This window comes from Cyprinodon variegatus, unplaced genomic scaffold, assembly GCF_000732505.1.
Source record: "Cyprinodon variegatus isolate N-32 unplaced genomic scaffold, C_variegatus-1.0 Scaffold790, whole genome shotgun sequence".
Classification (NCBI taxonomy): domain Eukaryota; kingdom Metazoa; phylum Chordata; class Actinopteri; order Cyprinodontiformes; family Cyprinodontidae; genus Cyprinodon; species Cyprinodon variegatus.
This window is the reverse complement of record NW_015151243.1, coordinates 332146-355404: the sequence shown is the minus strand read 5'-3', so window position 1 is coordinate 355404 and position 23259 is coordinate 332146. Positions and strand designations below refer to the sequence as shown.

Below are 23259 nucleotides of genomic sequence, written 5' to 3'. Positions count from 1 at the left end.
GCTGCGCGTCCATAAAAGTCCATAAAGGTTATGAACAGGACCGGTGACAGAGGGCAGCCCTGTCGGAGTCCAACATGCACCGGGAACAGGTCCGACTTAATGCCGGCAATGCGAACCAGGCTCCTGCTCCGCTTGTACAGAGAACGGATGGCCCCTAATAAAGGGCCCCCGACTCCATACTCCTGGAGCACCCCCCACAGGGCAGCACGAGGGACACGGTCGAATGCCTTCTCCAAGTTCACAAAACACATGTGGACTGGTTGGGCAAACTCCCAAGAACCCTCAAGCACCCTGGTGAATCCCAGATATCACATCAAAAGCCATGAATTATGGAACGCTTTCAAAGCAATTGGAGGTGTTAAATGGTATCAATACAGTATACACAATAATTTAAAACGTATCAGTTATCAGTGGGTCTTGAGAAACAATTAGTTTAATGATGTGTTCAGTTCTTCTTCTGGTAGAAGCTTTCCAGGTGTGGGTCTCTATTATAGCTGTAAAAAGTCGCAGTTTATGTTGTGAAACCTCTCTTTTAATGATGTTGTCTTTCTGGATAAAATCTCAGGCCGTTTCACCAACTCCTACAAGCTCCCCTACAACTGGATTGGCACCGGACACGTGGTCTATGGTGGGGCCTTCTACTACAACCGGGCCTTCTCCCGGGACATCATTAAGTACGACCTGCGGCGGCGCCAAGTGGCTGCCTGGACTATGCTGCATGACGCAGTGTTTGAGGAGTCCTCGTCACCATGGGAATGGCGCAGCCACTCGCACGTTGACTTTGCCGTGGACGTTAGTGGGCTTTGGATCGTCTACCCGGCGCTGGACGAAGAGGGGTTCTTACAGGAGGTGGTCATCCTGAGTCAGCTGAACCCCATAGATCTCAGCACTCAAAGGGAGACCACCTGGAGGACTGGGCTTAGGAGGAACAACTTTGGGAACTGCTTTGTCATTTGCGGAGTTTTGTACGCCGTGGACAGCTACAATAAAAATGATGCCAACCTGGAATATGCCTTTGACACACACACAAACACTCAAATGATTCCTAGGATGCCCTTCATCAACAACTACACCTACACCACCCAGATCGACTATAACCCGAAGGAAGGGGTTCTATACGCATGGGACAACGGACACCAGGTCACATACAACATTACTTTTGCTTATGTAGATCCTTAAGAGCCTTTTTGTCTTTTTTGTTTTTTATATTTTTGAATGGATTGTAGATCAGTCCACAATGGCCACAGAAACGAGACAAACGAGGCCAAATGTACAGATATACTTAGTGTTTACATTGTTTATATTAAAGTTTACATTTTGTATAAATAGATTAACCTTCAATATTTGCATCATGTTTCACTGAGAACTGTCTTATGCCAAATGATTGAATTGCTTCATGCTTATAAAGAGAATTATAAAGAGAATGAAAATAATACATGCCTTTCACATTTTCTTTTAACCAATAAAAGTTTTAATGGTACTGTTTATCCACCTCCCGAATGAATGATTTCCACAACTATCTTTAGTTGCAGTAACAGCAGCAAGTCTTATTGAATATTAACCAGCTTTATGGATTCTTATACATAAATATCTCCTCACTGGTTTTTCTTAAGTAGCTCAAGCTAAGATTTAGATGGAAAGTATCACACAGCAGGTTTACCGAAAAACTGAAAACAGGGAAATTCTGACTTTTCCGTTTCACAAAGGGAGTTTACTCAACCTCTGTTTCAGTCTGTGTAGAAAGATTCTCCCCAGAACTAACCTGGTGGGGAGCAGTTTTTTTTTTTTCTTTTTCAGTAAACTCGGAGTGTCCTCTGTCTCCAATCTCCTTACAGTCAATCATGTTGTTTTATTTCCTGAATTAGTTAGATTTTTGTCGTAGTTTTGTGCATTAAAAAAAAAAATTATAATTTATATGTATATATATATATATATCGTTAACTAGGTCCGTTAGACATATTAGGTTTTAAAAACAAAGATTGCATGTCTGTTTTACGAGGATCTTCACAGAGAATTAAATATTTATAGGGAGAGGATTCTATAACTCAGCTGACTGGGCATGAGTATATTTGTTTTTGGTTTGTTCAATATGAGCGAGATGTGGATCTTTTCATTCTTATTTAGCTATATTTCCAGTACATATAGAACTACTGAAATTGTTTTCATATTATATACATAAATAGATTCATTATTCCGTGGGTGGAAAGGACTTACTTTAGGGTAAGGATTAGGATTCCCTCGATGATAACAACCTAATGAGCCTACTGGCAAAATCTGAAGCCATTCTATGAGGCTGATAGCTGCTTATAACGGCCATTTATTGGGATGATAACATCCGAGGTGCGGCTGCAAACATCCTTTTAGTATACTGTGTAAAAGAAGACTGAATCAACATGAGGACCATGAGATAATCCACAGGTTCTATATATTAGAAAAATTCCTTCATGACTTAATTTACACCTGCTGCCAGAATATTTCTCATTCATAGATACATTGATCTAATACCATTCAAGAAATAATTCCATAATATTATCGCCATCACAATAACTTTGGCAAGCCGTTTGATATGTAATAGTTTAACTGAATATGTATTCTTGATTTCTGAAAAAAACATTTTTTCTTTGTCTAAATGAGCATTTCAAAGCAAATGCAATTCTCCACATCTAGAATAAACATTCTGGATGTCTATAAATTAATTTCAGATCTCCATATTCCTAATATTACTGCTCAGAATTTGGATTATTTCAACCAGGAAAAAATGTTTTTCAGGTATCATAAACACATTTTCAGTCAAGCTGATAAATGTCGGGACAGCCAATTAAAATGTGTAAATTCCGTAAAAGTTTAAAAATCTATACTTCCAATCCTTAACAATCCAAACTTTTATGGAATGACTATGACCTGGATGACTGGGAATCTTCATCAGCATAAAATGTGTAAACAGTTCTAGATATATAAAACTTAATTCTTGTATATTTTTTAAAATAAATTTTTTGCTATAAAAATGTAATTTAGAAAATATATTATTACAGTTCCATCTATGACTGTTTTTATCAGGAAGAATCTTATTTTAGTGATCTACAAATGGAACAACACAGAGGAGAGTGTTTTAATAAATCTAAAAACAGCCTTCCATAGTCCACTTTATTTAAACTTACGCATTAAATTGAGCAACAATCATCTCCTTCGCCATCTTCCTCTCCTTTGCAGCTGTGGCACTGTTTCTCTCCCCTTTAAACACATTCTCCCTTTTTTTTTTTTTTATATTATTTCTGCATTAGAAACACTAGTTCCAATGGGGTGAAATAGGCACTTCCTGTTGCCCGTTGTCATGGTGACTTGTCAAATCGGTGCTCCACTGATAATGGCTTTTCATCCTTGTTGCGTACGTGCTAAACTCTGATTGGTTCTACTTGGAGTTGGTTGAACTTATTCATAGCAGTCATTGTGAAACGAGGTTCCCGACATTAGGCTAGATTAATTTAGAGTTGTGGATTTGTTAAACCTGCTTTGTTAAACTGACCCCTGTAAAGCTTGCAAAAGAAACCAACCCCACAGCATGATAGCTCCACAACATTGTCCTATTGTGTGCTAATGTTAACCAATCGCCTGCCCAGAGCACATTCCTTGCTTTTTGACAGACTGCAAATGCTAATTCTTCTGGTTTTATTTAGGGGCATCAGCTAAAAGGGGGCTAAATCCAAATACCCCACCAGTCAAAATTCCATTTGCACTATATGCACATTATTTTTTTGTTCATCTGTCAGATAAAACCCAAATAAAATACAATGGAGCTTGTGGATGGGTTGCTAACTGCTCAAGGGTTATGAATAATGTCACTATCTGTATTCTTTAAGGATTTTAGAACTAATTAATCCAAATTTCTAAGCAGAGCTGTGATAAAAAAAAACAAAAAACAAAGTTAGAACACACAAAAATAAGGAACTGTGTTTTTTTTTAGATGGCTCACTGTATTTCTGTTTGCACCATAATCTATACCAGAGCTCCCTTTTCTCCTAAAACACATTCTTCCTTCTGTAATAAATCCCAACAAAATTGACATAGGAACGATGCGTCTTTGTTCTTCTCAACAAAAGGTTATGGTTGCTTTAATTGTGGCTTGAAAGTGTTACCTGAAACAAATAACGAAGGCAAAGTTGAAGGAAATGGCAAAAGAATGTAGAAAATGAAGGCCTAAACCAGTAATTTAGGGTAAACTCTGAATGTAAACACAGACATTGTGGGAGAGGTGATTATGAATGCTTAAGCTTTTACAATAAAGGAAAAAATGTTAAGTAAAGCAGTGAAGGGGTTCCTGCAAGCAAACCAAGAGGTGCACACAGGTATACTTTAAGAAAATCCAGTGTTTATTTCAGTTTAAACACATGAAAGACAAAACTTCAGAAAAAGGTTTTTTCATATTGTTGGGCGAACAGAAAAAAATAAACGTTTGAGGGATTCTGTCTTAGAAACAACAACAACAAATGCAACATAAAACGAAACCCGACAAGGAAAACAAAGCATTTCATGATTTTTCAGCAAAAACAAACCATTTGCAAAAAGAAATACACTTTCTGCCTTATATGAGATATATAAACAAAAACTGACCGAAATTAACAAAAAAATTTTTGTTCACATCAATTCATTTAAAAGAAAGAAAATGTTTCTTTTAGAGAAGAAGGGAAAAACAACAACAAAACGAAAAATAATAAGGCATTTGAATTCAAAAGTCAATGCTCCATCATTCCTAATCTTTAAGTCTATAATATATATTGATGCTTTGTAGTTGGATAGATAAACACCACACAGAAATTCCATCAGGTTTACATTTTCATAAAAATAAAAAAAGAAGTAAGCCTGTAGAGGTCTTAAAATGTTTGTGATAGTGGCATTATGTCTATTTTTTCTTAAAAGACTGACAAAAATGTTACATTTTAACATTTCAAGTGTTATTTCTCTCCATCTTCCTACATCTTAAATAAAAAAATATACCATTGAGGACATTTCAGTTGGTATAAAAAAAAACAAAAAAACATGAGAAATAAAAGAATAAAATGACAATTTTAAGCAAACACATAAAACAGAAAGAGACACATGGAACCAGGATTATGTACTGTTACATAATATTTACCAATAAATATGTACAGTATTAATATCCGCTCATGATCAAGAGACAAAGACATAGTGCAAAGACATAGAAGCTAATTACTAGATTTACTCATAGAGAAAGTGCTGAAAATGGAGCACATGGAATATTTAAATTAAAGCCAAGTAGCTTAAAACCTAAAACTTCCTGAGTTTACTGAATGCTGTTAAAGAAAGTTTAGACAGAGGACATTTACACCTTCTAAGCACCATCACAAATATACCTTTACTGTCTTTAACGAATATTATTGGGTAAAAAGTAGACAGAGGTGTCTCACAGGGAGCTTTTAGAAGTTGTGTTATTATGACGGGGTGACTCAGAGTTCAACGCTCGGCTCCCTGCAGACTAACAATTACCCTGAGTGATGTGTGGGGCGGCAGGGGGAAGTCAGTGTTGCCACCCAAGCAGGCAGCCTCTCCTGTTCTATTCTAAGAGGATCCAATCCTGTAAAGGAGTCATGGGGAACAAACTGTATTTACAAAAAAAAGTTCTTGACTGAGGAATTGTCTTGGATTTCTTCTTAATGTGGTTTGCTGGGAAGTTAGAAAAAAGTGCTGAAGAGAAAAGGTTAAGACGAGCCCATGAGCACGCCGACAGGAGGCGCAGGCTTGCCATCGGTCGGAGCGCGCTGGTAAAACGTGTCCGTCTGGTTGACCCGCAGCAAAGGTGGGATGCTGGAGGACCTGATGTGGATGATCTTGGTGTCGGTGACCTCACAGTCGATCTGCATCATCACCTCAAACTCTTTGTCCTTGATGATGCTGTCTGTAATGGCAAGAAAAGAAACAGGATGTTTTTGAAGTCTTAAAACATGAATGCCACGCTAAAGTATCAAATGACGCATTTTACTATTTGATGAGGCAGAGGAGACCAAAATTCTTTACATAATTTAATAGACATCTCAAACAAAGGTTCATATTTTCATACAACCAGTCAATCTACGCTGCAAGGATTTCCGACCCGAAAAACAGAAGGACCCAAATTTTCCTCAGCTTTTCCAACTAACCAACACCTACCTAAATCCTCATCAATGGCACAAATCTTCTTTGACACACAGCAAGAAGAAGGTTCTGCCCAAACATATCCAGAAAAGGCAGTGAGAATATAACTTCTAATTTCTTACAAGAGTGGGAGTAACAACAAAATGTCTCCCTTCTCGCGGAGTATGTATGGTACACTTTAGGGTAGTGTTAAATAATTACAATGGAATATTCACATAGAGAAATCTGGAAAAAATACAAACTTCAGTTGGAATAAATTCATTTTGAGGAAGAGTTTATGAAATTCAATAAGGATTTAGTATCTGATTTATGCCTAATCAGTAATTCATGACTTATCATTTCCCTGGGGCATATATAGATGTGACACAGGAGCAGACTTGTTTAAGCCTTAGAGACGTCCCACTCAAGGAGAGCAGATGTGAGTTGATCTTTAAGTGAGGAAATGACTGATAGACTACAGATACCTAAATTTCACTATTCTACAGTCAGAGGAACATTAAATCATAATTAAACCCGCTGGAACTCTGACTAATAATAGCTCAAAGTTTAGAGCTGCTGCTGACAGGCCCCCTAAACTCACCAAGTCTGTGCCACAAAATGATGAACGTAAACAATACAGGTATGAAGTTTTCTCAAAATGATCTGATCTACTTAAGTATAGTAAATATGTGAAAAACCTTTAAGAGTTTCTGGCACCATGAGCTCAGAGGAAAAAAAAAAAAAAAACTACTTACAATACAAATATGGTGGTGATTTAAACTTTAAAGAGGATAATGATCCAAAACTTTTTCCAGATTAACATAAAACATCTTGCAGAATGTTAAAGAGCACCAAACATGTTCTTATTGACAAAAGGGGGGCTGGACTAAGTGATAATATCACTCTCATTAAATAAATATACAAAAAAAAATATCTCCAGTGTATTATTACAAGCAAAGTTTAATCCAATGTTAAACATCTGGTTGAAAACAAGTGATTTTACAAAGAGTGTTGTTTGAGAAAGTGGGGGAAGGAAGCAACAAGCTGAGCTACAAATGGAGCCCAGAGGTGAGTCACACACCGGATTTCGCCATCGCCCAGATAAACAAAACCTCACTAAACAACAGCAGGACATGCAAGTTGCAGAACAGAAAAGGAGAAAAGTCTGAGGGGAGCTTGGGAAGTGAACGCTGACGATGAGTCAGGATCCCCGTAGCTGCGTTCAGCAAAGCAGAGAAAAAGCTGGGCAAAGCCTCAAAGACTGAAAGTAATTTATGGTCATGAGTGAGGCTATTGTGTTGGAATAACTCCTTCCACCACAGATTGTGTACTGTACTGTTATCACACATAAATACTCTGTATTCTCACAGTCATCTTAACCTAAATATAAGTCATTATTTAGGTTTCCTTTGAGGAATTCAAACTTGGAACCAGATCAGGGACTAAACAATGGTGGTTTGTGGTCCTCCACATCCAACCCTCAAGAAGCCTAGAGTAAGACCCACTTTAAAGTGGTTACTCTTGTGATATTCTACAAGGAGAAAAAAAAAGATATTAGCAAAATGCTTAAACCCCCAGCTAGCATTTATATCAAAGCTTGAAAACTTGAAGATTTGACTGTCAGCCCATCATCTGGATCACACCTCCCACAGTCTGAGCGAGGTGTGCAAGTTTAAAAGCTGCAGGCGGTTTTTCAGACACCTGCACCAAGACACAAGCTTCTCCTTCCCTGGAGCAGGATTTTTTAGGGATGTATCAAGCCAGCAAATCTCATCAAACTGGACCATATGATCACTTCCACTGCAGCTGGAGGGATTTCATGGATAAATAAGTTTTGGGAAGGTGAGATTTGTTCTCGCTCGGTATGATTTTATCGGCTGGCAAAGCTGGATCTTATGCACCTGCAGTGAAATTTAGACGCTTGAAATTGCTTCAATGTTTGGAGAGACATCAAAGGAAATCATTTGTTTCAGCAGTACACCACAGCTACCAGAAAGAAAGAAAAAACGGGGCTCTGTATGAGGTAGACTCAGAAATATCAAATACAAATCCACACAGGTGCATCTGAAGAGACTAGAATAACTTGCAGAAGTTAATGTACTTCAGCATTTATTTATTTCTACATCAACACATTTCAAACTGATTTATTTTAGGAGCTTATGCTTCCTTTTTAGTTTCTGAATAAATAGTTTATTGTATCCTGTCATGACAGCACATGCATACATTTCCGCTTTTAACAAAATACTATCTGTACGACATTCAAGTCAACCGGTGATGCCCTCACAATCAGTTATGTTCTCAAGGTTTAAAAAAAATTCCCCTTGCCCAATTTAGAAACACTCCAAGGCTTTTCTGCTGCATCATTACCTGATCCTGTGTGACCAATTGCTTTCAGATGGCTTATCTTTGCAAATGTTGTAGTGAGTTTCCGTATAGTAAACAAAGTAAAGCTAATGGTGGTATCCAATGTAATTAAGTGCACAACAAACATATTGAAATCAAATGTCTTGCATAAAATAAATCTGGATCTTGCATTTATTGTCCGAGTCTCTTTTTTCCATATATCCTTCAACAGCTTATCAAAGAATTTGATCTTTAACTTCTTAAGAAGCCTGGAAGGCAAAAGATGAAACACATCTGCATGAAGAAACGAGGTTTACCTCCAAATAGCAATGCTTTGAAGAGGCTGCCAGATTTACCGTCTAACTGCTCTTGGCCTTATTACCCCCTATTTTACTTGTGCCATCTGGAAAGCATCCAGAATGTTTCAGCGAGCTGCTGTATGCTGATAAGGGTCTAATGTCTTACAACAATGCGTTAATGCACTAAGAAACCCAGGAGAGTCCGTCAGCAGGATGGGGGAAGCCAAATTGGAACAAACTCAGAGGATCCATTCATGAAGGAAGCTTTTCTTCCCTTCTGTATATAAGGAAGCATGTCATCAGCAAATATAATCACACCGGAGTAGAGCTAATCATCATCATTTTTTTTTTTTTACTTTTTTTGCCAGTCAACACACAGAAATATGAAAACATGCAGGTTGAATGGTCGAGGGCAGGAGCACTACTGAATAACAAGATTTAAAGATTGGCGATCAGGAAGCAAGTTCGATTTTTATAAAATAAAGGAAAATTGAAATGGGAAAGATAAGACATTTCTACATTTAACATATACAGTACCAAATGAAGTGGCCAGTGTTATTTAACCTCACATTTCCTGCTTGAAAATAATTGGAAATAACTTATTTGTGAGAGTGAGATTCTTGGTGTCTAAAGATTTCTGTGCTCAGATCACAAGCTGTAGATCCTCAGTGGGGACAGAAGGGGTCAAGAAATAGATGTAGTGAAAAGTATGAATTTCTGTTCTGATAAAGTTAGTGTATTAGCTAAAAGACAAATGTTCCACGTTAGCTTTCCAGGATGTGCAATAAGTGGGCATTTTGCGGGTGGACTAAAAAGATAGCTGGGAAATTGCTAAGATGTTCTGCCCTATTAAGATGAGAAGATTGCATGTTCTAAATGCATTGAAGAGCAGTTGTAAAGGAATGACGAGATTCTAAGCAATCTGGCTGGAGGCAAAAATAAAACTTATATAAAGGTATATCGGAGGATGTTCTTTTTCATTCTGGTGATATGTTTACGTAAGGCCGTCCTTCGTCCTAGTCCCCAGTTACAGTACTTATCTTTTTATGTGCATGCGCACATTCAGGCGTATGTATGTGGTGAGCTACAGTTTCAGCCAGTCATTGAAGCTTGCCTTTCTCACTGCAGTTCTTTGAAAACACATAAAATATAACTATGGTTCCTGCTTTTTTTAATTGAAATCCCTGTTGTTAGAAGAGATGAGGACTGCATGGAAAATCGCTGTGCAGGTAATAAATGTTTAAACTTGAATAGTCTCCACTGATGAATTTACGCCATTTGGTTTTTAAATCAAATGGCTCAAGTTGTTTGAAGGCGCACAAAAGAGGTTTGCACACGCTATGTGCTGAATGCAAACACAAATCCCTTTGCACCTTTATTTGTTTTAAGACATGAAAACCATTGGTAGTTCTGGATATGTGCCAATAGTGCCGCAGTAGAACTGGTCCTGCCCCACTTATTGTCCCCGTATCAAAGAAATAATACAAAATAAATTTATGAGAAATAAATGACGATATGTACTGGAGAAGGAACCCCATATAAAAGGTCACTTCAATGATTAACCTTTATATTTAAAGTGTTTTATTTTATAGATTATTTTTTTATTAAGTTGTTGAACTTTTGGCTTCAGACATATCACAATAGGGTCACCATTTTCATCTGCAACATCTGAGGTTTTCAGAGCTGCAAATGGCTCTTTAATTTACTTAATATATTAAGCGATGAACTTTTGACTTTTTTCTTTGTTTCATTCCTTTATTTGGTGTCCCTATGAATAAAAAAAACAAACAAAAAGAAACACATGGACCCACCATGCCCCCCTGCTAAATATGGGCTAGGACCCAGAACCTCCACTGGTGCAAACCTTTGTAATATCAGGCCCAATATGTAGATCAGACTATCATTTGAAAACTAACTAACATTTAAAAATATAAATAAATAAACACAGAGTCAGCACAAGGTGTATGAGGAAGACTGGGTTTGATCCCAATAAGTGTTTCCTTTCTATTAAGACCTGAAGGTCTGAAAGTTGATGTATTCTTGCCTTTATGCTAAAAAAAAAACTTGAACAGATTTTTAGACAAAAATAAATAGAGTACCGTGACCCAGATCCTAATGTTTGTTCAGAATAAGAGATATAACAATAAAAGGACGAGGAAGGGACATGTAGGTTAATTGTAAAAAAGTTTTTTAGTTAGTTAAGTTTTAAAAAGCACTTAAGTTTTCTACTATATCATTCTTATGGATTCAATTTTATGTTATAAGATGCAAGAGCAGGTGATGAAGAGAAGATTTCTCTCCCATTGTCCTAGGAATAGAGGAAGGCCCCCCACCACAGCCGCTGCTGTGTAGGGCTGGTCAGCTGGCTGAAAGCCAGCTGCTACACTTCTCCCCCTCCTTAATCAGAAAGAATCATTTTACCTTTCAAACTTTTCCAGTTGAGAGGATCATGGAAAGTCATTAACTACCTAATAAGGCAAGAGAGTTTTAAGCTACAGCTGGGACCAGTATGTCTGTTAACCAGCCAAGTGCTGGCCTCACAGGCAGAGACAGCCTGACTAATCAACAAAACAAGCTAATTGTTACTCTAATAAGTGCAAACTGGTCCTTAAAAGAAACTGCATGCAGCGTAAGTACTACTAACTTAAGGAAATGTTTATATGTGTCTGTTGTCTGTTTTTGTCTGTTTTTTTAATGAAAATATCTAAAAATATAAATCTGTTGATAACAAATAAGGTCAATTATGTCACTACCTTGGTTTGAAAAAGTGGTTACTTGATATTTTACTTTTTCCTATTAAGTGTTTTTGTAAATAGTGTGAAACCTAGGCAGTTTTCCACGGTTAATATAATGAATATATCCTGAAAGGCTAAGTTGTCAAAACTATTTTACCATCTTCACACACACGACTGTTTCCACCTGACTGGGCTTCTTTAAAACTGGATCATTAAACAAACACACCGTTCAGTCCTTATAAGGTGTGCCGATCAAAGCGATGCCATTTAACAGAACTGCCGAGGCAAAACACAGAAATACTCTGATCAAAGCTTCTATCAACAGCATTTGGTTTTTAACCAAGACAGACCGGACAATCACTGCAGATTAAAACATCCAATCTACCTCCTCCCAGATGAAAACCATTAAGTGACTTTAGGAGGAAGGCATTCCTAAAGGAGTGAACCCTCAGGGAGCTGGAAAGCATTATCGTCCAGCGTGGAGCAATCAAGCTCCTTTAAGAGAGCTGGGCCTTTCTTTTTCTAATGGCATCAGCCCTTATAAATATATAGATTTGAAGTTCATCACTTTCAAGTCGGCATAAATCAACTGCGCTACTAGAAGCTGTCATCTCTGTGTGACACGTGGGGATTAAAGAAAAGAGAGCATCGCGTGTGCGCTGTGCTGCACAAAATCACAATCTGGCCGCACTTTGTTATCGTCTGCTGGCTTGTTTTTCATTGCTTTTCTTGAAGCTGGGTCAAAGACGTCAGGTCATGCATCTTGTAAAAGAGGATACCGTATTGTCTTGTCTGCATGTTGGATGCAAAGAACCTGAGGTGATCCAAATACTTTGCAGGCATTAACGACAAATGGTGCAAATGGAAAACTTTCTCTTTGGGGAACCAATGACTTTAAGTTCTCTATGAACACCATCTTTGTTGGCGTCTTTTGGATTGGACACAGTAGCAGTTTAATGGCTCATCGGACCAATACAGAACTTAACATTTCTCAACAATAATACAAACCAAGAACAATGTTCATTCTCATTGGCCTATATCCAAATATTCTCAATCTCTGTCTTTCTTTCTGAGAAACCAGCTCATATAGAAAAGAGTTGTTTCTTAGTGTTTAAACACCTGAAGCAAACTGCAGCTGGTGTCTTGCCACAGACAGTGAAGATAACCGAAGAACTGGAAGATTTTAGTTAAAAAGCACTGTTAAGCTATCAATAAAGATAGGGCCATCTTAACAGCTAGTAAAGTCCTGAACACAACATCATACAGTTTATTGTGCAAAGATTTTGTAAAGGTCAACCACAACTAAAAACATTTGTTAGCTGATGCTCTCTTTCCACTAACACCCTAAGTGACCTAACTCTGGCAAACTGTCCTTATGGACCAGCAGGTCTTAAGGCCTTACATGAGCTCATGGAAATATGAAACAAATTGATTTAATGATTCATCAAAGAACAATTTGGCAACCACAGTGGGAGAAAGTCAAAGGTTTTATGCCTTTAAATATTCAGAGGTAACTCATGTATAACAGTTTTTTATATATTTGCAGGCATTAAAATGTATGCATGAGAGGTTCTGAAATGGGGCGGGAAAAATGCCTCAGATCCCATCTCCCCAAATGAAACCAAGCAAATACTCATTCCCACCCAGTGAGACCAGGAGAGAGACCCATGTCTTCAATAGGATCCAGATTCAATTAACAGTTGAAAGCATTTAGCGGTTGCTTAAGGTCTTTAGACCTAGACAAACCTCATTGTTATTTTGTATGCATGGAGTGTATACAAAATGAAATTTCATTGGATACAGCTTGCAACAGTGTAATGAGGTGGCAGTTGGAGTAAGATAAACATTATCAATATAAAGTGCAGCGGTATTGGAATGTAACAATGTAGGAGAAAGAACAAAACAGTTTAAACACTGGTGCAAAATGGCATTGATGTGAAAAAGTCCAATGCAGTGTAAAACTCAATATGGTGCAAAATACAGTAAAACATTTGAGATGTGTCCTATTTAAAAGGATTAAAAATGTTTGGCATTTGGCATTGGTAGTGCAGAATAATGATGCAAGTGTGATGCAGAGTCCAGTTTAGAGTTAAACAGTTCAACAAACAGCTGGGATTCTTCCAGTCCAAGGTTATACTAATCAGGAAATAGTACAACCTTGTTTATATCAGTTAGTCTTTAAATCCCTTAATGGATCAGCACCTCAATACATAACAGATCTGTTGTCTGTGCTTCAACCTCTCAGATCACTCCAGTGTTCTAGTTCAAGTCAACTCTGTCCACCCAGAACTAGAACCAAACATGAAGAGGCAGCATTTAGTTCCTATGCTTTACTTATCTGGAAAAAAAACTCTTGACTGTAAAAGTGCTGAATGCCTGAGTTCTTATAAATAAAAGTTAAAAACCCATTTCTTTAGACCTGTTAATTACCGTTAATTGGGGTATCATTAATTAGTTTGTGGTCCAGCTGCTTTATTTGCTTTACTACCTGCTTTTATCATGTTTTCATCTTTATTGTTTGCTTTTATTCTGCTTCTATTTTATTGTTTCATTCATGTCAAACACATTGAATTGTCTTTGTGTTGAACTGCGCCATACAAATAAAACCTGCCTTGCCTTGTAAAATTATGCCTGAACTTACTTGGATCCAACTGTAATCCTGAACTGTAACATCAAGAAAGTCTGTTTACAAAGTTTATTTCTCATTTTAAGTCTCCAGTTCATTGATTTTTTAATAAACACCAACAGTCATGTGCGTGTGTTGCAGCACTTACCATTTATGTTCATAGCTGGCAATACGACAGACATCTTAGGTCGACTCCCTTTGTTGTGGTTAGTGGCAGGAAGTAAAAGATGATCCTGAAAACAAAGAGGGGAATGTCATGGAATGGGGAAAAAATCAATCCACTCAGAGGTAAATAAATGCTGGCTGAGGTTGTAACATTCTGAACCTTAACACTTCCCTGGCTTTTGGTGGAGGAGAGCTGTGGTCTCATTCACCAAAATTAAAACCATACGTTTTAGGATGCGTTATAATGTAGATGGCTTTGGAATCACTTGCAAGAAGTTGTAGAAATTATCCTTGTTTGATCTGGACCAATAGTCGATTTTGTTAAGTGTGGTTTGCTTTCACATTGTCATTTTTGAAAGCAAACTAAAACTTACAACGAAGCGACAAGTATGATGATTGTGGCTCAATTTGGACCAAATGAGTATAGGGCGAAACAGAGAGCAGATCTATGAGGGAGTCCTGCTTGAAACACCTCTGCTTAGCAAATACAGTATGTGCTGCTATTACTGCTACAAAGTGTCAGTCAGTGTCAAGATAAGCTCATTCAATTCTGGTTACAAGACCTTTTATTAATTTTCTGAAACACTGTCAGAGAATGAGGCTTAGCGTTTGTCAAAGCAATGGAGACAGGGCAGTTCTGCTAGAAGAAGAGCAAGAAAGTCTGGTTGCTAACTGGTCCTATAGTGCTTGGTGGTCCATTCCAAATGGGGGACTGGTGGCCTAGTGATTAGGGCAGCTTGAAATCCTTAGGTTCTGAGTTCGAACCCCAGTCCCACAGACTGTCACTCTAGGTTTCTTTGGCGCTGCACAATGGCAGCCCACTGCTCCCCAAGGGGATGGGTTAAATGCAGAGAGTTCATCTTATTGCTCTGTACTTGTGACACTGTAAGGACAACAAAAGCTGGAAAAAAAGAACAGACCTGATACTTTAGGTATTATTTAACAAAATACAGAGTCTTCTGAAAAAGGTAACTGACTGAGAGGCTGCGCTCCATATTGTAGTTCTGTTGTTAGCTATGTGAAATGTGTTTATTTTTATCTAGAACCTGTTTCAAATCATATTCATCTGACTAATAAGTAACGTTTATCAACATCAATATTGCAATATTGGAATTAAAGAACAATGGACCAAATCATTTGAATCATGAGAGGTTGTCAAAAAATAAAAAGAGTAATTTGGAAAGGCATTTCCAGGGAAGGCTAAATATGCAGCCGACCACCAAGTTGGGAATGATTTAAGGAGTAGATGGCATCTCCAAACTCCACTACTGCTACTAGTTTTGTTGCAAGCATTAAAAAACCGACCACAGGTAAAACAGGTAGCACTCTGATGCAGTTATGTGAACTTTCTTAAATTTTTCCCCAAATCATCAAAATAAAAAAAAAAGCAGCGCTGGAGACAGAGGATGTGGGATTTCAGGGTTAGGGAGCACTGCTCCTATGGATGTCAGTTCACGTCCACCATAGGAAGATTATTTATTATGTTTCTATAATTTCATCAATGCAACAAAATTCCATGCGTTGAGAGCATTCATTGCTCCTCCCTCACCTCCTGCTACTATGTGAGATTTGCTCCAGGGTAAAAAGTTTATCATGAATGCTTATAATATATTTAATTCCATGTACCGGTAGTCCTTTTTTATAGTGGGATAACATACTTAGAGCCCATTTTGCCACGAGGCTTATACAGTAGCATCCATTCAAAATGGCCCTTCCCAGTCAAACGCCGAATGGCAGCCCACTTCCCTGCGACTCCCAGCAGAATCCCATCCAAATTCCAGCCACTGGAGTTAACCCATCCTTCTCCCGGGCATGCATATTTTTTAGTCCGACTCTAACCTTTCACTGAACTACAGGGAGATGACGATTCTCTTTAGATCTTAATGTACGCAAATCATGACAAAAAGAATATTTTAGTACAAAGATTGATGTTTAAAAAGGACCAGCCAAAGGCCCATTAAGGTAAATGGGGAAATATAGAATGGCTACTACTGTATAAGACTTTTATATTTTTGAGGCTCCAGAAAAATTAGTTTTTGTTTTTTGGTCCAATACGGCTCATTAAGCAGTTTTGGTTGACGACCCCTGGGTTAGATAGTTGCCAGAACAAAAGAATCTGACTGAATGTATAGTGTTATATCTGGTAGAGGAGCTGATCATTTTTCCAGGAGCTGGGCTTGGTTCCTTACTTCTAGTGAAATGAACTCTGATATGTTGGTCAATAGTTCCAAGCTTAGAGTTTAGAGATGGACTTTTCCTCTTCTGACACGTTTAAACCTTTTACACCAATGCACTAACTAAGGTCCATAATGAAATGTATGAGAGAGTTTAGTTTTGGATGTGCATGGAAGGCTGCCCTAAATCAGACAGAAAACCTCTGGTGTTAATTAGATAGTGGACTGAAAGCCAGGCCTTCTCGTCCAACATCACCAATAAGCTGCTGGAAGAATATATGAAAATTCTCTCCTAATTGTTATGTTCTGAAATATGGGTTGAGCGCCGTATATGCACTCAGCAGTGCAAGATAAAGTGTGAGCTTTGGGCCAAGATAAACAAGGATTTCAAAAGAGTGACCAGGCATCCATAACTGTAGGGTGGAGGGAACAGCAGTCACATAGCTGCTCCTCATCAGCGCGCTGGCCTAACGCCGAACCTGTGAAAGTGACGTGCAAGCTGCTGCTCTTAGCACAACAGATGGAATTTCCATCAGACTTAATGACATAAAACACAATAGTAGTCAGGGGTGACTCCATGACCTCATCGCTTTACAGTTTTACATAAAGGTACTGATGTTAAAACAACACAAAAAGCCCTGCAAAACAAAAGAACAGGAGTCTCATATTTTCTTCCCGTCTTTCATTCCATTGAATCACCCCATTTTGTAACGTCATAGAGATGCAGGTGGTCGACCTGACTGCCCACACTGACCTTGACTATCTGTCTGACCCAACCCTGGTACAACATGATTAAATCAGGGACCTCGACTGCAGGAGACAAGCTAACCGGACATTATCAGCTGCAAAGGATTTTCACCCTGAGGAACACAAGTCAGCCCTGGTGGTGAATGGCCTAATCTAAACAAGATTTAAATTTAATCCAGAGCTTTGGCAGTTTTAGAATAGCAATATGAGAAACCAACAGCTCACATTTTTTATGCACAAACACACACACACAGGAACCCAGGAAACAAAACAAATAAACTGAGTGAGAGCAGCCAATAAAGCGATGTAAGAAACAAACTCTCACAGTTAGAAACAGGCCCTTATCCTGGACTGCTGCTTTCAGCGTTCCTGTAAGGGCTTCTTTCCACACAGCCTTTCATTCTAAGCCTCATTCTTTTTTTCACTTAGATATAATCAAGCATAGAATATTATATTCTAGTAAAAACAAATCCAAAAAGTAAGGCTGAACTGGGATAACCTAACCTGGCATAAGCCAGATTGAACTGTGTAGTTCAATTTAAACTCTACATCCATCTGAAAATGCTCCTATGGAAACGGTTCACAATAGGGAGGGACATTCAGTACAGTTCTTCGAGCTGATCGGGTAAATCACCTAATGGCACCTGACTCCTATGTCGAGCTTTAAGCATATCACAGCAGCAGTAGCAGATGTGATGCATCACAATTTTCCCAACTAGAGGATTTAACTGATAAATCAAACTCTTACCAAAGAGTGGTCGGGAGAAACGGCCAAACATCTTTCCCATCCACAAAGGCACACATCGTGTCTTTGAGCTCGTTTTTCAAAAATAAATAGAGGGTACTGCGGTAAAATCCTGGTGCCTTCTGCTTTTAAGTTGACGTCATACACGTCACTGCATTTCATTGGTCCGAAACGTATCCCCCTCTCTCTTGAGTCACTGCCTCAAGTGGAGGAGTTCAAGTAACTTGGGGTCCTGTTCACGAGTGAGGGAAGAATGGAGTTGGAGATCGATAGACGGATTGGTGCGGCTGCTGCAATAATGCGGACGCTGCACCGGTCTGTCGTGGTGAAGAGAGAGCTGAGCGAAAAGGCAAAGCTCTCAATTTACCGGTCGGTCTACNGGGCTTCTTTTCACACAGCCTTTTAATTATAAGCCTCATTCTTTTTTTACTTAGATACAATCAAACATAGAATATTATATTCTAGTAAAAACAAACCCAAAAAGTAAGGCTGAACTGGGACAAGCTAACCTGGCATAAGCCAGATTGAACTGTGTAGTTCAATTTGCCCATATCATGAAAAACAGTTCAATAAACTTGACTTTTATCTTGCTTCAAAATGCCATCTACATATAATAACAGCAATGTTAAAATAATTATGGTTACATTTTCTGTTTTTGCACTAGTACAAAGTGCTACCTACTAGAAACGAAGGAGAAAACTAAAGAAATCTCATAAAGCATGATTAGCTAATGGAGGCCTTAGTGGTTCACTGTTGAACCACATTGAGTCAAACTCAGTGACTGGCAAACAGGTGTGGTAATACAATAAAAGAAAGGTCATCTTTCATCGCTCTTCTCAAAATTTTGAGCACACTAAATAAAACGTATACAAAAATGTTTTTTTGAATATGAAGTTTTTTTTGTGTCCAGTGAACTTCAGAAGACATTTCAAATTATGAAAGCTGCATCTTCATCAGACTTTGTCTTTCAGCTCCAGGAACCATCTAAACCTGCAGATTTCTAACTTCAAGCAAAAAGGAAAGAAAAGTAAATCTCATTTTGAAAAAAAAAACTTTATTTCTTTATATATAAAGAAGAAATCAGAAATGCTTTTTGTTGCTTAGTTAACTGGAGATTTCATATAATATGAAGATTTAGTTTGGCTTTCTGAGCACTAAATGAGTAAAAAGGAATGCTTAAATATCACATGCTAACTAAATGGTTTAAGGAAAGTATTAAGAAATGCTAGTGCAGTTTACTGAGATATTAGAAGCAGCAAAGTAAAGTACTAATAAAACATTTGTTCTTTTATATCAAAAACATTTCCTTTAGCGAACTCTTTACTGCAAAATAGGAGTTCTAAGTAGGATCCAAGGTAACTTTCCTAATACTTTGATTACAAAACTGATCTGAGCAGAACATTTTTAAATAGAGCTGTTGATCTAATCCGGCTTTTGAGACAGGAGTTATTTTTACTCGTTTGAAGCGGATGGTTGCTCCGGTTTTACTCACCCTGCGAAAGGACACCACGTAGAAAGTGTCTGCACGCCGATTGAGCTCATCAAAGAAGTCACTGTAGGTGTGCTGAGGCGCGTAGTAAATCTGCACCTCATTGCCTGGATTTCTGTAGATGGATTACAGAGACACAGACATTAACGCTGATTAATGATTAACGAGTAGCAGGGACAGAATATGACAGGAGGATTTGTCTGGATTGGAAAAGTATATTTCACCATTAACCGTAAAGAGTAAAAAAGCAGATTGTTAAGAAAAACTCCAGGAATGGAAAAAATGTCTGATTGTAACTTCTAAAGTTTAATCACAAAACATAAAACACACATAAAGCTAAACATATCAGCTAACAAAAGATAAAGAAACTAACTTTTTCTCTGCTCTTTCTCCGTATGGGACTGGGACTATTTGAACGAGATCATCTTCCTTATTTTCCGTTTTCTGCTGAGAAAAGGAACAGAATTAGTTTCAATATTTATATCACAAATCAAGAGGGATTTCATAAAGAAAGCAAGCAGCACATTATTGCAAGATTAGCCTAAAATAAACCTTTTTTTTTATAAGAGCAGACTGAAACACATTTTAATGAGGCAAAACAATTACACCCCAAAGGAAATGATTCCTCCTTACATCAGAGGGCAAACATCACTTCGATGCGAATGTTTTTTAAAGCTTTACCACTAATCACATGAGTCTCAGTGACCTAATTTGATCTACTTGTTTTGAAGGTAACTAAACAATGTCTCTTCTACATGGGCAGCTGCGAGAGACTACGCTGGCTGTGGCAGATTAACTGGAATAAAATGTTGGAAAAGAGAGCAGGGGGCACTAATCCTAGAGCTCCTTTCGAAGTGTTATGTTTACTTTCTCAGGGCTGCAGGATTAAACTCTGGCCGACAGAGAGAGATGAAAGGCACAAAAGGGGGGGGACGATGTTAGGGGTGGCAAAAAAAAGGTGCCGAAAGGAAGTATCTAGATTGCATAAATAACCGACACTGTAAATCACAGCTTGCTAAACAAAGTAGGTGCAATTTACATTTCATATTTTAGGTTGGTTTCTTATAAAGGCCAGTGTACTCCAGATTTCTGCCCCTAACATAAAGCTGTTGTAGATTACCAGAATGTTTCTGATGGCTTTATGGTGGCTGTTACTCATGCGTCTGGAATTGGTCTGCTGTACTTCGTGGCGATGGACCCAACCCCTCAATTCATGAGCCAACCTGTCAAGTTAACACAGTGAAAATTGAATGATTTTTGTGGATTCGTGCGAAAAGAATGAGAGAAAGCTAACTTGCGGGAGGGCGGAACAATATTCCATTACTTACTCAATGCACTTGGTCCTGTTAACAGGAGGCTGGCAGGGGGGAGGAGGTCTAAGAAAGTCAGGACTTTTCACAACCATCAGTGCCTTGTCCTCAGATCTGAAACAACAAGACAGACAAACCCTATTAGCTTAGGGGGTAAAAAAAACACATGGTAAATAACACACAGTTAGAATAAATGCTGCATGTAAGGATAGTTTGCTAAATGTGCATCTTCTTTTGCTTTCCTTTTCACTGTTTACATTTCCTTTTCACTGTTTACATTTCCTTTTAATATATTTATATATTTTTTTTGTAACCGTTTACATTTCCTTTTCCTTTTAATATATTTATATATTTTTTATTTTTATTTTTATTTCACGGTAGCTGTTATGGAAGTCCCAAATCTCATTGTATCTGTTGCAGAATATAATGACAATAAAGGCTTTTTGACTTTTTGATAGTTGATCCCAAATCTGTGAGGAAACAGCCTGGATAGATACACGGATAAAATGATGAAGAAAACACGGATGTATGGTTAAGTAACACAGAAAAAAACATGCAAAGACAGGGGGGCGGATTATTGGCAGGAAAATGCTTGGATGGATGAATAGGACCTTAATAATATATAATAAATGACATTTTTCAGGGGATCCCTGAGATGTAAACATGGAGCTAATGTCATTTTGATTAAGGCTGCAGAGCTCCAATCACTGAACAGAGCAGAGATGCTGACCCTGCTCTAAAAGAAAAGCACAAAAACACAGAGCCATTACAAAAACACTAAAGAAATGTTGGTGCTATTTTCAGACAGGACTGTCCCACACCCCTGTGTGTCTGATGACCAAACCACGCTGGGTGAGCAGTCGAAATCAGGGAAGTAAATAATGGATATTATTTGTTATTCTTTTGCTCTTATATCTGTCCCTCTCACCAGAAGCGACAGGTGCAGTGTGTTGACTTCTGTACGTTGTGTTCAATGGTGTTATGTAATTTAGCAGGTCAACCCGGCTCTGGCGTTTCCCAAAGCTTGTCGATCAGAGCCGAGGCGATTTTAACCCGGGTCACTTGCTTAGTCGTTTGACCTGGGTAGACACGCGTCAGTGAGCTGTTCTCACTGCCACTAAAAGCAGATTGTTCCCAGGTTTAAACAGGTTTTTCAGCCAGTGTGAAAGGAGTTTATACAACAAGGGGACAATCCTGATCATTAGCAGACTTTGCCATAACTCCATCTTACATTTCACCCTCTTAGAATGAATGGTGCAGATGGTTGAGGTGCTGATGCAGACAGCTCAGTCTGAACTCCCCCTCAAAAATGCTCCTTTTTAAGAAAAATGCAAAAAAATAACATAATCCTTTCCTAAGCTTTTAATGTTAGCCGTTAAGTACATTAAATATACCTCAACTACAAAACAAGTCAGATCCCTGATCATAATTTTAATACCTTTCTATTCAGTTGGACCCTAATTTCTGTTACACCCCCCCCCTCCTTTAAGTAAAGATTGTTGTGTACCTTACTGTCTAAGCTGGTTAAATCCTGCGGGGAAACTTGACACTGGTGAATGGTGTGCATTAACATGTGACAAACTCTGCTCAGATATCTAACCCACAACTCTGCTGGTGATGCTGCAGAGAAACAACATGACCACCTTGCAAAATACATGCAGGTTCTTTTAATTTGCCATAAAAAGTGACATTTATACAATTTGTCAACATGCCTGCTTCGCCTCTAGGTCATTTAAAGAAGAGATGGAGGGTTATTATCAACACAAGGCTCAATGTCAAACAAGGCCTGGTTCCACTTTTCTACCTTGTTACTCAAACTCTGAGCACCAGCCGTCTGGATGTAGGTCTGCAGCCTTTCAAGAGGCTGACACTGGATAATCAGTTGCACGCTTGTTTACACATGGCATAATTAGCCGCACAGGGTCAGACAGAGCCCAAGCACAGGTGCATCCTGTGTCTATCAACACACTGGGTAAACACAAAGATTTAAGCTATGCGGCTGCAGTTTAGCTCCACACACACCTGTCCGGCAGCTCTGAAGGTCTGCTGGTGAGCTCGGGACCCAGCACCACGTCAGCCTCAGCCTCAGCTGAGAACTCGAGCAGGTGTCTGCCAGCGTGCTGCATGGGAGCAACGTCAAAGTTGGAGAGGGAGCCGCTCTGGAACAAACTGATGACGACACAGGAGGACGGATAAAGTAGGTTAGGAGCAGTCAGAGAACTAATGCAAAAAATATTAAACCATTTTTCAAAATGAAAAAAGAAAACAAGAGATTATTTTGAAAACAAAAGCAAATTCCAAAATCTGTTCTAAACGGAAAAGTTGAGGCATACAGATATCATGCATTCATTTTCAAGACTTTTAAGCACAAATTTCAAGGGTTAAAAACCAAAACCAGAACAATTAAAATGATCCATATATTTCAAAATCTTAAGAGGTAGCTTCGAAGTTAATTTAGCTCCAAGTTATCACAACCATATTTGTAGAGCAGAAAAATTGG

The 23259-nt window shown here is 38.4% G+C and overlaps 2 protein-coding genes across 3 annotated transcripts in view; one reads left to right on the top strand and one right to left on the bottom strand.

Annotated features, from left to right (window-relative positions):
• Positions 1-1471, top strand: part of LOC107098565 (olfactomedin-like protein 2B) — a 12944-nt gene extending 11473 nt beyond the window's left edge. The window contains exon 8 of the mRNA XM_015396305.1: positions 566-1471. Within this exon, the coding sequence (XP_015251791.1) occupies positions 566-1179 (614 nt within the window). The 3' untranslated portion in view covers positions 1180-1471. The remainder of the gene's footprint in view (positions 1-565) is intronic.
• A 2927-nt stretch (positions 1472-4398) lies between these two features.
• The window catches only part of atf6 (activating transcription factor 6), a 38987-nt gene continuing 20126 nt past the window's right edge, over positions 4399-23259 (bottom strand). Inside the window, exons 10-16 of one of the 2 annotated variants that reach the window (XM_015396326.1) lie at positions 22782-22928; positions 20778-20873; positions 20570-20672; positions 19823-19896; positions 19453-19564; positions 14278-14362; positions 4399-5911 (exon numbers count right to left, since the gene is read on the bottom strand). In XM_015396326.1, coding sequence (XP_015251812.1) covers positions 5715-5911; positions 14278-14362; positions 19453-19564; positions 19823-19896; positions 20570-20672; positions 20778-20873; positions 22782-22928 — 814 coding nt within the window. In that variant the 3' untranslated portion in view covers positions 4399-5714. The remainder of the gene's footprint in view (positions 5912-14277; positions 14363-19452; positions 19565-19822; positions 19897-20569; positions 20673-20777; positions 20874-22781; positions 22929-23259) is intronic. The other variant, XM_015396328.1, reaches the window with a different exon arrangement.